The sequence below is a fragment of the Galeopterus variegatus genome, unplaced genomic scaffold, assembly GCF_000696425.1.
Source record: "Galeopterus variegatus unplaced genomic scaffold, G_variegatus-3.0.2 Scaffold259, whole genome shotgun sequence".
Classification (NCBI taxonomy): domain Eukaryota; kingdom Metazoa; phylum Chordata; class Mammalia; order Dermoptera; family Cynocephalidae; genus Galeopterus; species Galeopterus variegatus.
The window spans coordinates 49,520-67,977 of NW_007726370.1; the positions used below are offsets into that span (position 1 = coordinate 49,520).

Below are 18,458 nucleotides of genomic sequence, written 5' to 3' on the forward strand. Positions count from 1 at the left end.
AAAAAAAAAAAAAAAAAAAAAAAAAAAAAAAAAAAAAATGCTGGGTATAAGATTCCAACAGTTTTGAGCAGGGAAGAAGGAGAGAGGAGGTGGAATTGGAAAAGAAGTTTGTTTGCTAATTTTTCCTTTTTTCTTCCTCAGGCAGTAAATCCCTTAATCTGTCCATTGTCCACCTTAGCTAAGATAGTATACACATGCTGCTTTTACTGTCTTGGAGCTAGATATTTCAAAGCAGTAGAAATGCTCAGTGGAAAATGCAGATAAACAAGTGAGTCTTTACTGCTAACCAGGTTGACCACCTCACAGTCTTGCATGTGGCATGCTCTGGTGTCTTTATCTCAATCTGGAATTCTAGCTACTCACCAAAGCATTATCTTGACCTACTCCTCTTACCTCCAGGGCTGCCAGCAGAGGTTTGTACTGATTTTCCCAGATCTTGAAGGCTACTGAAGGTACAAGAGAGAACACTTCATTCCAGAGAGTCCTGTTCAGTCACATGCAATCCACATCAAAGGAAAGATAACCAATGGTGTTATTTCTCAACCAAAGTGTTATTTTCATCACTTGCAAATAAATTGAGAGACTCAAGTGATTTAAGGTCCTCACAATCAACTTTCTTTATCCAACCAGCAAGCTTCCATTTCATTGCAGCTGTTTTATTATGCACAGTAAAAACATTCACAGTTTTGTTTGCTGTTGTTGATTGTTTGGCCTTGAAAAATATCAACTAAAGAAGCCAAATTAGTAAGTCACTTTTCATCACAGGGGAAAACTTTACCTTAGGCCTACCTTTGCTGTGGCATCTTTCATGTATATAAAGAAAAACAATTTAATCCAGATTTCAAGTGCTACGCATCCTCGCCACACCTACCTTATTAAAAGTGTCTTCACTGGCTTTTTTTTTTTTTAACTATCAAGCACTTGGCGAATTAACTCTCTTCCAAGAAATCTTCATAATAAATATCATTTTAATGGTAATAACACTAACCTGTAAGTTTTTATGCAGCATTAAGCAATGGATTGGTTTTATCTTAGTTCTTAAGAGTATATTGTCATCCACTGCATGCCTGAGAGCAAGGAATCTCTCAAAGATAATTAGGATCATGTCAAAAGGACATAGGCACTAATTTGAAAAGGCTCTCATTGACTAAAGATGGGACAGTATGAGCATTAAAAGAATAATAATAATGATAGCAACAGACTGAAGCACACCAAATACATAAAAACCCATGAGTTTGTAAAGATGTTCTGAAAGAGAAAGCCCTTGGTCACCTCTGGAGTTTCCTAAGATACCGATTCATTTATTCTGAAAATTAATAAAGACAAAGTGAAGTGTTAAAACTACTTGCTTGATGATATTATTAATACATATTTACAGCCTCTGTGTGACCAAAGTGGATTTGGCCATATTTTGGTCATCAATACATTTTCCTATGATTGAATTCTGCCTTCTGTGACGATGCTGAAACTAAATCTTGCCTAGTTTTGCTTTTTCTATAATTTCATGTCAATGAAATCATTCAGTATAGTCTTTTGTATTTTACTTTTTTCATGCAACATTTTGTTTTTGATATTCATCTATGTAGGAATATTTTGTTCCTTTTTATTGCTAAGTAGTATTACATTCATTTATCAGTTTGCTTACCTATTTACTAGCACTTTTCCTGCTTCTGTTGAAATGACCATTTTTTCTTTATTCTATTAATATGGTAATTACATTGATTGATTTTCAGAAGTTAAATCACCTTTGCATTCCCGGGATAAACCCTCCTGGTCCTGATGTATTATCCTTCTAAATGTTTCTGAGTTTGATTTACTAAAATTCTGTTCACGATTTCTGTGTCTATGTGTATGAAGGATGCTGGTCTGTAGCTTTCTTTTCTTTTGAGGTTTTTCACTGGTTTTACTGTCAGTGTAAAACTGGTCTCAAAGTAAATTTGGAAGTGTTGTTTCAATGTCTGTTTAATTCCTTGTAGAACTTTAAGGAACACTAAATTATGCATAAAGTGTGGCATATATATATGAATATGTTTTATATAAAGTATATATTTTCAATATAAAATAATCTGTTCTTACCTTGTTCTTTCTTTTCCTAATTTCCCTAACAAACCTATCCGATTCCTCTTTACACCTAGCCTGAAGTTGGTTGAATTAGTGAGTGACTTGTAATGACAAATTTTAGAAAATTAGAGCAAAGCAATTCTAGGTACTATTGTCACTAGATATCCAGAGGAGTTAATGGAGACCCTAGAGACTGCCATCCTTTCCCAGAATAGAGTACCTTCCCACCCTTTACAGGTCTCTATCAGGTAACATTCATTACAAGCCTTTCCCCGCAGGAAATGTATAAATTCTCTGCTGTGTACATATTTACATTATGAAGTTAACGTGACTATCGTTACTCTTTTTGCTTCCTATGAAGGCGCACACTCTTCTTACTGATACAACCCAAAGACGGAGCAGCAAAACAATGAAACTCCAGGGTTGTGTGGCCTGGGGACAACTAGTTTAACTGGGCATGCTCAGTCGCCAGGCAGATTTTTTTCGGTGAAGGGGAAACTACAACAGCGCGTACAGTGCGCGCGGAGGTGGGCGTGCCCTCGTGGAATTTAGAACGTTGCCTCGGCCAATGGGGCCTCGCGGCCGGCTGGCGGGGCTCCTCATTGGAGAAGCTGAGCGGAGAGCTAGTGGAGGGCCCCGGGAGGGAGCCGCCGAGGTGCGGGTCGGAGAGGCCGGGCTACGCCGTCCCCTGCGCTTGAGCAGCTGCGGCGGCCGAGGCAGCATCCAGCGGCGGAGCCAGCAGTTCCAGCCTGTTGCTTACTTTTTGCTGCACCAACACAGTCATTATGCCGAAGAGAAAGGTAAGTCTTACCAAAAAAGATTTCAAAGGCCTTCAAATTGTGCTTACAGCAAATCCTGTCATTGCAGTGGATCAAGCGGAATGCGCGCGGTAGTAACCCCCGGGTTGGGAATCTCTTCGGTTCTCCACGCTTGTTTTCAGATGCCTGTTGCAAACATTCCTCCCTCCCTCCCTCCTGCCCTTCATCCTCCCCTCCGTCCTCATCGATCTCTGATTGTTACTTTCTCTCCAGAGACGCGGCTTCCCATCTTTATGAACTCATTCTCGCTGGAATGGTTTCCACCCCCAACAACAAGAAGCAAAAGCGGCTTCTCATTCCCCTTTCCAGAAGGGGAGTTTCCTCTTTGCAAACTGCCAGGTTGTGCTTAGTGTAGAGGGAAAGCAGCGAGAGGGGAAAAACTAGTACAAGCATAGGGAGATCGAAAAATAATAATAATAATAATAAACCGGGCAGATGTTGAGATTATTCCCATGTGGGCTGTGCCGGCGGCCGGGTGCCCCGCGGTGGCTCTAAGGCTGAGGGAGAGGGAAAGCCATGTTTAAAATAGCGCTCACCCTCCTGCTCGCCTCCGCGGCGGACCCGTATGTACCAACTCCGGTGTCACTCGGGGCCGGGCACTCGGCAGGCGGGGCCCGGGCGGCCTGGACCTACCTGCAGCTCGCAGCGGGAGCGGCGGAGTTGGCGGGTGGAAGACAGGACGGCGCCTAGGGCGCCCAATATGGCCAGTCCAAGGGCAGAGGCCATCAGGTCCTCTCGGCGACTCGAACCCACACTCGTTCGGGGAAGGGCGTCCGCGCGCTCTCGCGCCCCTCCTTGCGTAGAGGCATAACTTCGTATAGCATACATTATACGAAGTTATACGAAACTCCGGTGTCACTCGGGGCCGGGCACTCGGCAGGCGGGGCCCGGGCGGCCTGGACCTACCTGCAGCTCGCAGCGGGAGCGGCGGAGTTGGCGGGTGGAAGACAGGACGGCGCCTAGGGCGCCCAATATGGCCAGTCCAAGGGCAGAGGCCATCAGGTCCTCTCGGCGACTCGAACCCACACTCGTTCGGGGAAGGGCGTCCGCGCGCTCTCGCGCCCCTCCTTGCGTAGAGGAAACTAGGGTCATCTGAGTCTCATCTTCCACTCCTTGCGGACTGTGTCCCCTTCCGCTCAGGCCCCGGACACCAAATACCATGCACGGGGACACACATCTCCCTCGTGGTCGGGCTGCGACATGTCCTTGTCCCAGGGAGGGAAGGGAAGGCTTTCCTCCTCCCTGAGGAAACGTGTGTGACAGTTGGTTCCTGAGAAAATGCTTTGCCCGCAGCCTGCCCCTGTGTTTCCAACAATGTCAACCTGTGTGGGTGTTAAATATGAAGCGAAATTACAAATAATATTGCTTTATCAATTAAAGATTGTGGACTGATTTGTGTCTGTGAGTGACTGCATTGTTAAAAAATATTGAAGCTTTTAAGATTAGGAAGTTTTTTGCCTTATATGTCATTTCAAGAATTTGGTGGAAACTTCCCTCCTACTCCACTTTTTACAAAACGTAATTAAAACAGTTTTTAAAGCTCTTAGAGTTTGTACACACGGACAGTGTTGTCTGCCTCGTCCTGTGCAGAGTTTGACTCGTATTATCTCATTTAATCCTCAGAACACTTTGAGCAGTGTTAACACCATTGAACTGGGGCTTAAAGACATAAATTGACCAACATCTCACCAACCAATAGCTAATAGCAAAGAGTTAATGAGTTAATCATATGCTGTAGATCCCAAAGTCCTTACTCTCTACCATAATTTATTCATCCCCTTCATTTAGTGATGGGTGGGTTAAAAGGAATTTAGGAAATCCCAAGGGACTCCCAGTTTAAGAATGTGGATGGCATATTAAAAGTATTGATACTTGAGATTCATTATTTAAACTTAATTTTTATGAAAATAGTGGGGTTTTTTAGCCCTATTGTACTAAGATGAGGATATTAAAATATCACCATTTTCAGCATTTTATCATAGGTTTTAATGATGGGTTGGGAATTCTAGTAGAGTGAAAGGAACTAATCATCAAGAAATGGGTTACTAAGTACATTGGAGCCATCTTTTCTCCTGGGAATTATTAACAAATGTTTAGATAAACAGTAGGTTAGATGTGCACTTTTTGTGTATAATAGACTTGGAATTGGTAGAACCTTTCCTTGACATTCAAGGGCAGAGTTGGTGAAACCATTACTCTTACTTTCCCTTACTGTCCACCTTCTCAAGGAGACAGAAGGGAGGGAAAGAAGAGCAACATAGTAACTGGCTTTGGCAGGGAACCCCATGCATTAGCTAGCCAAGAGTCCTGGGACTAGGGACAGACCTGTGTCCAGGCACCTATGTGTCATTTTTCAGGGCATCAGAGTGTTCTTCAGAGATGGAAACCCCTCCTTGATTAATAGGAAGGCTTTTCATTTATACCTGGAGGCCAGAGACCTGGGTCAGTACCTGGGCAGGTGCAACCACAGATCAAACACGGCTATCATGGCCATCCCATCTGTCAGTGAAACCTTAGAGCTGCCTCATGGAACCCTGGAGTTCACTGGAACTTTCGTTAGAAACCACCATCATTAGGTAAAGCTGCCTAGATGCAAACAAACAAACAAAAAAGCAGAAACAATCCAGGTGTAGCTCTTAAGAAATCCGTAAAGCTAGAGTAACTGCCAAAGCATTTACATTGTACTCCACAGTATTTTTCTTGACTAAAGAACTGCTTGTTCTACATTACGATAAGCTTTAAAAGTGCCCCCATAATACTTTTTTTTTTGCTATCTTTGCCCTTTGTGTTGCCTTTTCCTAGAAATTAAGAAATGTTATTGAATGAACATTCTGATTAAGTTGTTCTGCAGAGCAAGAAGTGGTACTAACATAGTCAATAAAAACATCTGGAATCCTAGCACTGTTTTAATGCTGTAGGAATTAAATTTTGCAGTTTGCTCTCTTGGAGCTTGTATTTAATTGAATGAGATAAGACTTGCAGGCACAAAACAGATTGAATAACTTTAAGGCTGTTTATATGTTTCAGAATATATAGTTATAGACTACAAAAGGTATAGGATAGATGAGGAGAGAAGGTTGAATTTGGGCTGGTCTGCATAATGTGGGTAGGACTCAAATATATCAAGAAAGTCAGAGTCATTTTCTGTTATCAGGCATTTGAATGAATCTTCTGATTGTCTCGTAGTGTGACCAGGCCTCAGTTATATAACATTTAGGTCACATTATATAAAATGTTCTTATGAATTTCTTTGTAAGTTTTATATATGTCTTTGTGTGTGATAGTCATAGCTACATTATACCAATGGTGTTTTATAACTGCTGTATTGTTTTTTGAAGCAGCATAGCACTTAACAGTGAGGAGTTCTTCGGTACATATCAATCTCTGTCTGACTTTGTAAGATTTAAATAAAGTTGAGTTTCCTGTATTTATTACATAATGGGTTGTGAGTGAGGGGAATAGCAGGAGAAATTGTAACACTTATGGACTCAGGTGGTGGTGGGACAGTGAGTGACTTGAGGTCTAGACTGTTCTGGTCAGACATCCACAAATGCCTGCAGTGGTCATGTCGTTATGTGATCTGATGTTCTACAAAGAGGCATCAGCCAGTGAGGCCTAGAATCATAGTCCTGTCACAATTAGCAGCAGCAAACACATTTTCACGTACTGTTTATTTTTCTAGTTCCTTATCACTAGAACTATTGTAAATGTCTAGTGTATCACATTAGAAGTTCTTTAATGAGGCAATTTTTCATAAATTTGTCATGTAAAACGGCAATTTCTCTTTACACTTAAAATAAGGTTTAAGGAAGAAAAGCCCATCTGCCTCTAGCTTTGAAATTTGAAATCAGCTTTTTATCTGTTTTCTTAAAATGGAAAAGCCCAGTAGCATTGGGCTTGATATAGGACATGATTAACTAACAGTGCTCAAGGTTTCTGATAATTAGTCTTTCAAAAGAATATCACTCATAACACAAAAGACAGAAACTGTAAATGAAAACACAGATAAATTTGGCTACATGAAAATGACTTTTTCAATGTGGCAGAAAAACTCTGTTTAAAAAAAATTCAGGGCCGGCCCGGTGGCGCACTGGAGAGTGCGCTGCTTGGGAGCGCGGTGGCGCTCCCGCCGAGGGTTCGGATCCCATGTGGAGACCGGTTCCCGCTCACTGGCTGAGTGCAGTGTGGGCGCAACACCGAGGGTTGCGATCCCGTTGCCGGTCCCCAGTATGGGCGCGACACCGAGGGTTGCGATCCCGTTACCGGTCAGTAAAAAAGACAAAAAGGAAAAAAAAATTCAAATTTACGAAAAAATATTTATACCACGTATCACTGAAAAGGTGTTCCTATTTTAAAAAGGTAGAGTTTCACATGTCCTTATGGAAAAGATATATATCCCTTATAGGAAAATAACAGATTCAAGTAGGTGAAAATGTTTAGTTTTACTAGAAATCAAAGAAATGCACATTATTAAGAATAATGAGATGTGATTTTTTTAAGTCAGTCTGGTTTAAACAGATTGAAAGTACCACTGCCCATTGCTGAGGCACTTATACAGACATTCAGCACTATCAAGCAATGTGGATGAGAGTTTAATTTCTTTAAAAAAAAAAAAAAAGATTTATTGAAGTATGATGTGTGATCTACTTACCTTAAAGTCCATTCATCCAAAGTATACATTTAAATGATTTTTAATAAATTATACAGTTGTGCAACCATTACCATAATCCAGTTTTAAAATATGTTCTTCACCCCAAAAGGTCCCTCATGTTGTTTATAGCCAATCCCTATACCCACCCTAACGCTAGATGATCACTGATCTACTTTCTCAATTTGCGTTTTCTGGAAATTTTATATAAAAGGAATCCTACAATATGTAATCTTTTGTGTTTGATTTCTCTCACTTAGCATAATATTTTTGAGTTTCATCCCTACTTCATTCTTTTTTATTGTCCAATAATATTCCATTGTATGGTTATACCATTTTTTGTTTTATCCTTTCACAAGTTGATGGACATTTGGATTGTTCCAGGTTTTGGTTATTACAAATATGCTGCTGTGAATATTTGTATATAAGTCATCCCATGGACATATATTTTCATTTCTCTTGGGAAGATTCCTAAGAGTAGAACTTGGTGGGTTGTATTGTAGTCTATGTTTAACATTTTAAGAAACTTTCAAACTGTTTTCCAAAATTCATGAGGGTTCTAGTTTCTCCACATCCTTGCTCATACCTGATATTGTAAGTGTTTTTACTTATTGACTTTCTAATGAATTTTAATTTATATTTCTGTCATAAATAATAATGATGAACATCTTTTCATGTGTTTACTAGGATAATGTATATCTTAGGTGAAATGTCTGTTCAGATATTTTGCCCATATTTTTAATTGGGTTATTTGTCTTATTATTGGGTTGTAAGAATTCCTTGCATATTAGGGATACACATCCTTTTAAAAAAAAAAAAAACCTATTTTTAAAAATTTATTTATTGGGGCTGAGCCTGTGGCGCACTTGGGAGGGTGTGGCACTGGGAGCGCAGTGACGCTCCCTCCGCAGGTTAGGATCCTATATAGGAATGGCCGGTGCACTCACTGGCTGAGCGCGGTGTGGGCGACACCACACCAAGGGTTGCGATCCCCTTGCCAGTCACGAAAAAGACAAAAAAAAAAATGTATTTATTATTATTACTTTTGCATTAGGGATACAAGTCCTTTATCAGATATTATATGATTTGTAGATATTTTCTTTCCAACTGTAGCATTAAAAGTTTTGCTTCTTTTGAAGAACAAAAGTCTTTAACTTTGATAAAACCCATTTAGTGTCATATCTGATCAATCTTCGCCAAATTCAAGGTCACAGATATTTTATCTAGTTCTCTAGAAATTTTATAGTGTTAGCTCTTATATTTAGGTCTGTGGTCCATTTTGAGTTAATTTTGTGTATGGTGTGGACTAATGGTTTAAAGTCTTTTTTTTTTTTTTTTTTTTGGCATATAGATATCCAATTATCTCAGCACCATTTGTTGAAAAGACCATCCTTTCTTTACTGAATTGCCTATGCACCTTTGTCGAAACTCACTTCATCATAAATATAAAGCTTTGTTTCTGGACTCTCAATTATGTTCCATTATCTCTATGTCTATCTTTACAACAATACTACACTATCTTGATTACTATGGTTTTATAGTAAGATTTTAAATCTGGTAGTGTCAGTCTTCCACTTTGCTCTTCTTTTCCAAAATCGTTTGGGCTTTTAAGTCTTGTGTCTCCATATAAATTTTAGAATCAACTTGTAAAAAAAAATAATCACACATTAAATTAGTTTTATAAATAATTGATATATGACTTAAGAATGCATTTTGCAATTTATATTTAAATGTTTTTATGCACTGTCCTAGGAGTTTGTCATACTTCCCATTAATTATTCAAATCACAGTGTGAAAATTTGACTTATGAAAAACTACAAAGCCACGTTGTTGACTTGTTCTTTCTGAGAACTCATTCTTCTTTCAAATAGCTTCAGAACTCTAGGTTGCATGCTGGTATCTAGGACGACTTGCTTCACATATCGAGCCTTGGTTTCCTCATCTGAAAATTAGACATACTAATATCTGATTTGCATACAGCATATGTAAAGTCTGTAATATAGTGTCTGAAGCCCATTATGGCGCACTGGAGAAGTGCGCCACTTGGGAGTGCAGCGGTGCTCCCACCGAGGGTTCGGATCCCATGTGGAGACCGGTTCCCGCTCACTGGCTGAGCGTGGTGCGGACGCAGCACCAAGGGTTGCGATCCCATTACCGGTCAGTAAAAAAGACAAAAAGGAAAAAAAAAAAAAGGCTGCTATGATTTTGATAGGGATTCAACTGAATCTATATTTGGGGAGGATTGCTTTCTTAGCAATATTGAGTCTCCTAATTTGAATATGAAAGGGACTGACAGCCATAAATGCTTGCTGAGTTTAATGGAGTTAAATATTGATATGGAACCTATATTTGAGTAAAGCCTCCAAAATGGCAGAGCTGTACATTTTATTTTTTCATTTACTCCATGTTAAACATTTATTGAGCATCACCTTTATGCAAGGTACCACCACCTTGGGAAATTAAGTGAAGAATTACTGTTTTTTTCCCAACCCTTTTTGGAGTGAATGGGTAAGTGAACTTGTGTTTAAGGATCTTTCAGTCTGACAAGATGGGTAAGACACATATGCAAGTATTTATAATTCATGGCAAGAAGTGATAATGAGCCACAGGAAAAGCTCTGAGCTATGAGCATTCAAAGGTTTGGTCAGGCTGAATGTCCAAAGAAGAAACAATGTTTCTGAATCAGCACAAGTTATTTGATTGATAACCTATTTTTGAATTAACTTTGTTTTGTAATCCTTCTAATATGACTTGACCATGAAGTTTTTGATGGCTCTGATCTTTCTTTTATCCACCCTAACACCTAGCACAGATACTGTAAATATTTGTCGAACAAATGGATGAATGAATTGTTTTCAAGGGAAGAAAGTATTGTTTAATTGTTTCTTGTATTCACTTTCTACTAGCTATATGATTTAGAGCAGGTTACTTAACCTCTTCCTAAGCTTCTAAGTTCCTAATTCTGTAAGACTCAGTTTCCTTCCTCATCTGTAAAACTGGATAATAATGAGTTCTGCCTTACTGAGTGGTTGTGGAAATTAAATGAGATGGTGAATGCAAAATACTTAGCACAGTGTCTGGCATATGTAAAACCACCAATGCCAATGGATGTTCATTTTTATGATGATGATGTTTTTAATTATTAAGAGAGCCACAGTGAAATAATAGGCTTGTCATAAGCACCAAGCTTCCAATTTGTAGGAGGACAAATGGCACATGCAGTGGATAGAGAGCAAGCAGATCTCACCCTGGATATTACTGCAATCGTAGGAGTAGATATTCAATGACCAAATAATAAATGTAGTGTTTTTGAAAGAACATAAGTTTTAATCTTGTGCATTTTTTACATGGTTGATTTTTTTCTCACAGAAAAAAAAAATGTGTAAAAATATTTCTCTGTAGCATTAAAATTCCCTTGGCAAGTCAGTTATCAAATGATCCTCTTTTCCTATATGTTCCCCCTAAAACACTGCTTTTGTTTACACCACAGTTAAATATATTCCACTTTCCTTCAGGGTACAATTTGGAAGTGGTGACTGAAATAAATAACATTTAAGCTGTCTGCTTTCACAGTACCTAGTATATTGAAATATGATGTTAGTCTCCTGAGTAATTTAAAAATCAGTGTTGAAGATAACAAACCAAATCAAAATGTTGAATTCCTTTTTCACTGGCTGCTTATTTATTGTGCATTTCACTGTCTTCTTAGAAGAGTTCAATCAAATAACGTGGTGGTTCTTGGTCAAGGTATTTATTGAATCCAGTATTCTTAAATCTTGTGAGCATGTCCACAAGCAGGGCCATTTAGATATGCTAAGGCAAATGCTTATTAAATCATCCATAAAGTAAATGATATGCACATTCAGAAGTAGGGAAATAGAGAAAATGGTTTTAAATTTTAAAATAGGCTCCAAAAATTCCTATTTTTTGAGAAATTTATATCATTAATTTACAGAAATATATTTATTAGTATTAAATTTTAAATAGCTACCATTTATTGAAAGCCTGGATGTACCAGACCTGAGCTATGTGTTTTAAATTCTTTAGGCACCTTAGTTTATATAAAAACATGTGAAGTCATTAGAAATAAACATATGTGGGAAATATAATACTGTAATTTTTTATTTTATTCTCACAATAGTTCTATGAGGCTATCCTTATCTCTCAGATAAGTGTTATGTATTGTAACTGTTGTGGTTTTCTGTAAGTTAGACACTGTTCTTAGTGCTTTGCATTAATAAACATAATCCCCCAACAACCCAGTAAGATATGTACTCTTCTCATCTCTAATTTACAGATGAGGAAACTGAGGCACCAAGAGATTAACAGAGTTCAAAATGTCTGGGCAGGAATTTTACTCCTAGAAGTTTGGCTCCAGAGTCTGTGATCTTAACCCGTGAACCCTGCAACCTTTCTCATACACAGATGAGAATACTGTGATTTAGTGAAACTAAGGAATTTCCTTTGGATCACACAACTAGGAAGTGATAGAACCAGGATTCTAACCCAGTCTTCTTTTACTCAAGAATTTTGCTCTTGGGCCGGCCCGGTGGTGCACTGGAGAGTGCGCCGCTTGGGAGCGCGGCCGCGCTCCTGCCGAGGGTTCGGATCCCATGTGGAGACCGGTTCCCGCTCACTGGCTGAGTGCGGTGCGGGCGCAACACCGAGGGTTGTGATCCCGTTGCTGGTCCCCGGTACAGGCGCGACACCGAGGGTTGCAATCCTGTTACCAGTCAGTAAAAAAAGACAAAAAGGAAAAAAAAAAAAAGAATTTTGCTCTTAACCATGACACCATAATACTTCTTGTATTTATTTATTTCTCATAACCTCATGTATTTTGATTAAAACTAAGGTGCCTAATGAATGAAACAAGGAAGAATCAAGTGTTATGTAAATATGTGAGTGTTCATTTGTTTAAAATGCTGTTTTTAATTAAGATACCATCCTTCTAAGTACCAGTCATAGAAAGTTACCCAACAAGTCATTATTATCTGTGATCATGTCCTAAGGTTGGCCTCAGGGTCCAGGCTTGTGCTTGGTAAGAGAGGTACATTATCATGAATCCTTCTAGGTGTTTCAGTAATTAATGGACTGTAGGGTTATATACAAGATACACACACACACACACACACACACACACACACGAGTGTCCTCTCCCAAGTATTGATTTCTTTGAGTATTGAAAGCCTAAGACTTCATATTTTCTCAAATCTATCATGAACTGCTGGATTTGCTATTTCCAAGATATATTGTCTTCATTAATGTGCTATATATAGGATGATAGGGATACTCCTCTATAAATAAGAATATGTAAATATGGTTGCATATTGTACAATATGTTGAGAGATTGTATTATAAATATTAAACCACCATTACTTAGGTCTTGGGTTTAAAAAATGAGCAGGTGCTTTTTCTGGAACTCATCTAATAAGAATAAAAGCTTAATAGCTAGGAAAATCTATTGGACCTAAGGCTGGACAGATTTTCGTTTCAGTGTTGTGGATTACCAAATGATGAATGTTTAACTGCAAACATTATTTTTAAATCATTTTTACTGTACAAAGTGATAGTATTTTAAAATTATATCTTGGTTATTTTGACTCCATACAAAGAAATACAAAATCTACCCTGAGAGGTGCTGGTTTTCTTTTTTCTTTTTCACAACAACATTGTGAAAGCCCATTGAAAAATGTAAAGTGCTATAAAAAAAAATGATAGAAATGACTTGATGTTTTTTCTTTGGTTTTAATAGTAAGATAAAAAAAATACTTAGATCTGTGTTTATGACTGTTTAAAAACCCAGAATAGTAAAAGTATGTGCAACTCAACATATAGTATTTTTTTCCTTTTTATTTTGTTTTAATTGACAGATTATAACTGTATATGTTTATGAGGTGTGTGATGTTTCAACACATGTATACATTATGAAATGATCAAATCAGGCTAATTAACATATCCATTACCTCACAAACTTATCATTTCTTTGTGATGAGAACATTTATTTATTTATTTATTTTTATTTATTTATTTATACCTTTTTCGTGACCGGTAAGGGGATCGCAACCCTTAGTGTGGTGTCGCCCGCACCCTCAGCCAGTGAGCGCACCGGCCAGTCCTATATAGGATCCGAACCCGCGGCGGGAGCATCGCTGCACTCCCAGCGCCGCACTCTCCCGAGTGCGCCACAGGGTCAGCCCCTGTGATGAGAACATTTAAAATTTACTCTCTTAGCAACTTTGAAATATACTGTACATTACTATTAACTATATTCACTATGATGTGCAATAGGTGACCAGAACTTATTCCTCCTGCTCAGCTGAAACTTTGTACCATTTGACCAACGTGTCCCCATTTATCTTTGACCCACATCCCAACCCTCAGGTTCTAGTAACCTCCTTTCTACTCTACTTCTATTAGTTTGACTTTTTTATAGACCACATATAAGTAAAATTATGTGGTATTTGTCTTTCTGTGCCTGGTTTATTTTATTTAACTTGTCCTCTGGATTCATCCATGTTGTCACAATTAACAGAATTTTCAGGGTTTTTTTTTAAAGGTGAGTAGAATTCTACTTTTTATATACACATTTATTTTATCCATTCATTCATTGATGAGAACTTCTGTAGTTTTGAGATCTTGCTGTTGTGAGTAATGGTGCAGTGAACGTGGGAGTGCAGACATCTCTTTGACATACTGATTTCAATTCCTTTGAACATATATACAGAAGAGAGATTGCTGGATCATATGGTAGTTATATTTTCAGCTGTTTGACAAAACTTTATACTATTTTCCATATCAGTGTTCTAATCTACATTCCCACCTTCAGTGTACAAGTGTTCTCTTTTCTTCACATTCTCACCTGTAATTGTTATCTGTCATCTTTTTGGTAATAGTCATTCTAACAGGTGTGTCATGATATTTCATTGCGGTTTTAAATTGCATTTCCCTGATTAGCGATGGTGAAGATTTTTTTCTTACATCTTTGGGCCATTTCATGTCTTCTTTTAAGAAATGTCTACTCAGGTTCTTTGCCCATTTTTTTCATAGGGTTTTTTTGTTTTGGGGGTTTTTGTTGTTGTTGTTGTTATTGAGTACATTGAGTCCCTTATGTATTTTTGATATTAGCCCTTTATAATGTATTGTTTGCAATTATTTTCTTTCAATCTGTGGGTTGTATCCTCACTTTAATTGTTTTGTTTTCTGCACAGAAGCTTTTTAGTTTGATGCTATAATTTTTCTAACCACAAGTTTAGCTAAATTGCAGTGACATCTTCTTTGTCATTCAGTGTATTCTCTAATTTCCACTTGATGTAAAAGTTATTTTGATAGGGTATCTTCTATAACACAGGTATGATTAACCCTATCTCATAGTTAGAAAAATTAGAGGTCGAATTTTAGGTTTGTTGCTTAAGGTCTCAGACTGCCTGAAGAATTTTTCCACCATACCATGTTCTTCCATTCTTCTGTGGAAACTGTGCTCTCAAGTCTGGGAGCCTGCGTGGGCCTCTCTTTTAAACTTCACTATGTGATTGGCCTGCCCGGTGTGGGAGTCTGTCTAGAGAAGGGATCTGTTGGTCCTTAATTCAATGTATTTGGATCCAGGAGATGCAGACCTTGACTTCCATCATTGGCTTTAACTGGATTAATGCATGTTGATGGATTTGAAACTGCCTCTGGTGCACACAATTTATGTCCCAGTTGGTTGACTTTCTGCACATTGAAGATTTTTGATGTATTATGTTCCTCTCAAAAGTGTCAGTTATATATTTTGTGACTGTAAGTGGACAAATTACACACAGTCTCAAATTATGTTTCATTTTTTCAGCAACCCAATGGAATTACAGCATGGAACTGACTGGCTTTGGATCCCAGTTCATTGACCTTCTTCTTTTTCTTTTTGTGACTGTAAGTGGACAAATTACACACAGTCTCAAATTATGTTTCATTTTTTCAGCAAACCAGTGGAATTACAGCATGGAACTGACTGGCTTTGGATCCCAGTTCATTGACCTTCTTCTTTTTCTTTTTTTTCCTTTTTTTTTTTAATTTTGGGAGTCTGCTGGGTTCCAGCCCCTCTGGGCTCAGGCGAGAGGGTCTCAGACCTTGTCCCTCTGCCTGGAGGCCCAGAACACCTATCCATTCTTAGAGATGAGCAGTCCAGAGACTCTTGGGAAAAGCACTCTGGGAAGCTGGGAAAGCACTCTGGCCCAGGCCACAGACAGAGTCAGGCCAAGGTTTAACTCAGCCTCAGGGACTTGGGGATGTTAAGCTGATCCCCACCCCGCCCTCAGCACAGACTCAGCTGAGGCAGGTTGCACCAGAATAGCACCTTCATGTCCTGAAGTCTTGTGGGTTAAAGTCAGGGTGGGGTGTGTCCTCCTGGCCTAGAAGGGCATAAGTCCCTGCTCAGTGGCTGGCTCTGAGTCATTCTTCTCAAGGACATCTGAGAGTATGGGACCTGTCTCTGCCACTTCTGTTGCAGCTGCTGGTGGGTCTGAGCAGTGGCCTCCAGAAGCTCCTAGGCCTTCTTGTTCTCTTGGAACAGCTTCCTGGGGGCCAGTTGGTGGTAAGGGGTAAGCACTGGCCTCTTTCTCATCTTGCCCTTGCTGCCTCCAATTCTGCATCTTACCCCATGGTTGCTGCCTCCTGGCAAGATTTATTCATTTCTTTGTTGCTCTTGGTCACACATGAAGTACCCTGCAAGCATACCTGGGACAGAAGGCAAATGAAGGGGAGTAATGAGAGAACCAGCATGGCTTGGTCCTAGATTCTTCTACTCAAAACATGCTGCACATTATCAGAGTTGTGTTCATTTTCTTTGTTCTTGGAAACAGCTAGAGGACTCTAGAATTATAGCAAAGTTTCTCCTCTACCAGGTACTAGGAACCCTGTCCTGATCCCCATCGTCCACCCATGACACATGGGGTTCCTCTTTCACCATGGCATTAACCTTCAGGGACACAGAATCTAAACCCAAAGTCTGAGGAGCAGTATCTGGAGAGCTGCAGGGTCAGAAAGTTCCAGGCAAAATATCAACATATAGTATTTTTAATGAGATTTTTGGATTGTTATTTCAAGAGGCTCATGAGTGAGAGGAATAGGAAACACCATTGCAAATCATGTGCTCCTCAGCTAGGATTACAGATTAAAGCTTTTCCCAAACTGGAAGCCCTTTGCTCTTCTAGCATACAAGATCTGCACCAGTTTGAAATTTGGAAAGCTAACACAATCCACTTTGAGTGGTATAGTGGTTAAGAGTATGAACTCTGAGCCGGCGTACCTGGTTCTGAGTCCCAGCAATTCCACTTACCAGCAAGATTACCAGCTGAATAATTTTGGACAAGTTACTTAACCTCTCTGGCCTCAACTCCTCATTTACAGAGTGGGTATAATACTCTTTTACCAACCTTATAGGATTGTGGTGATGATCAGATCATTTAGATCATTGTCTTGCATGTAAGTGCAATATATGTCTTTATTACTATTATTTTTCTGTGCCCCTTACCTTGTTCTTTCCCAAGACCCCAGTGCCTGGCATCCCTATAATGTACACATGACACTTTTGTAGTGTGGTAAATAAGTACAGGAACAGCTAAGCCAGCCAGGTGAATAAGATCTTCAGGTCCATTCTCTTAGTTTTACTGGTGAAGAAATCAGCCAGGTGCTTTCTCCATGAAACACATGTAAAAGGTAACTCTGGTGAGAGGCAATTCAGACCAAAGAGGTATAAAATATTTAAAATTACCTCTTTCATCCTAAAGATATACCCCATAATTGAATTGTGTGTATTTATGCTGATAGTTTCACTGAACATGTATAACATGGCGTTTTCCTTATTTTTAGTTATCTTTTTTACCTGATTACCAGTGAAATATTTTCCCTGAAAGTATCCCTCAGAAAAGAGAGAGTTGCTGTTTATTTCAGCTCATCCAACGTATTTTAAATTAGAGTTCTTACTCAATTACTTTTATCTTGAACAACAAAATATTATTTGGGGAAGACATACTGACCTGCAGTGACCTTAATCAATACAATTTAATTTTTAAGAGTCACCTGATGAAACTGATAAGCCAATTGGGGAGGGGAAGTGGCAAAGAAATTTAACATAGGTTTGCTTATTAGTCCTGAGAATTCCAAGTATTGGATATTTAAATATTACTTTAAAAATCAATGCGGTATTGGGGGATCCCCAACATATACATGATGACCGAAAAGCAACTATGACAATGTTAAACATGGTCTTTGTGGCTTTGAATAAAACTTCTGCTGTCTGTTTCATGTGTCATAAGAAGAAGGGAACTAACTACCTGCTCTTTGAAACACCTAAGAATTTCACGGGCAATGCCCCCATTTGTGGGGAGAATTAACCTCATGTTAACCAGGTAGTTGAGTTATATGTTAATTTTAGGCAAGAAGTGACAGAGTTAGGTACAGGCACATTTCAGTCTTTCTTTTGGTAGGTTATTTGAATTTTTGGATCCCAGAATGGTTTTCCTCTGCTAACCAGCTCACTATTGGACTGCTTTTTTCCTCCAGCCTTGGCTTTGTAACAAAAAATGCAAATAATTTCTAAAGAAATTTTAAATAATGAAAAACAATATTTTAAAAATATTGCCCAGCAAATTAGAGAAAAATCACCTCAATGTAATATAGTCTCCTGGTTAAAAGAAATTGTCGGGTCCACCACCGGCTGACCCAAACAGCCCTAGCCTCGTTCCTTTTTTTTTGTTTGTTTTGGGAAATTAGAGAAAAATCACCTCAATGTAATATAGTCTCCTGGTTAAAAGAAATTGTCGGGTCCGCCGCCGGCTGACCCAAACAGCCCTAGCCTCGTTCCTTTTTTTTTGTTTGTTTTGGGGTTTTTTTGTCTTTTTTGTGACCGGTAAGGGGATCACAACCCTTGGCTTGGTGTCACCCACACCGCGCTCAGC

At 38.9% G+C, this 18,458-nt stretch overlaps 1 protein-coding gene across 3 annotated transcripts in view; it reads left to right on the forward strand.

The window, feature by feature from the left end:
• The first annotated feature begins 2,665 nt into the window (after positions 1 to 2,665).
• HMGN3 (high mobility group nucleosomal binding domain 3) overlaps positions 2,666 to 18,458 on the forward strand; it is a 35,329-nt gene continuing 19,536 nt past the window's right edge. For all 3 annotated transcript variants that reach the window (XM_008566641.1, XM_008566642.1, XM_008566643.1), the window contains exon 1: positions 2,666 to 2,861. In XM_008566641.1, coding sequence (XP_008564863.1) covers positions 2,847 to 2,861 — 15 coding nt within the window. In that variant the 5' untranslated portion in view covers positions 2,666 to 2,846. The remainder of the gene's footprint in view (positions 2,862 to 18,458) is intronic.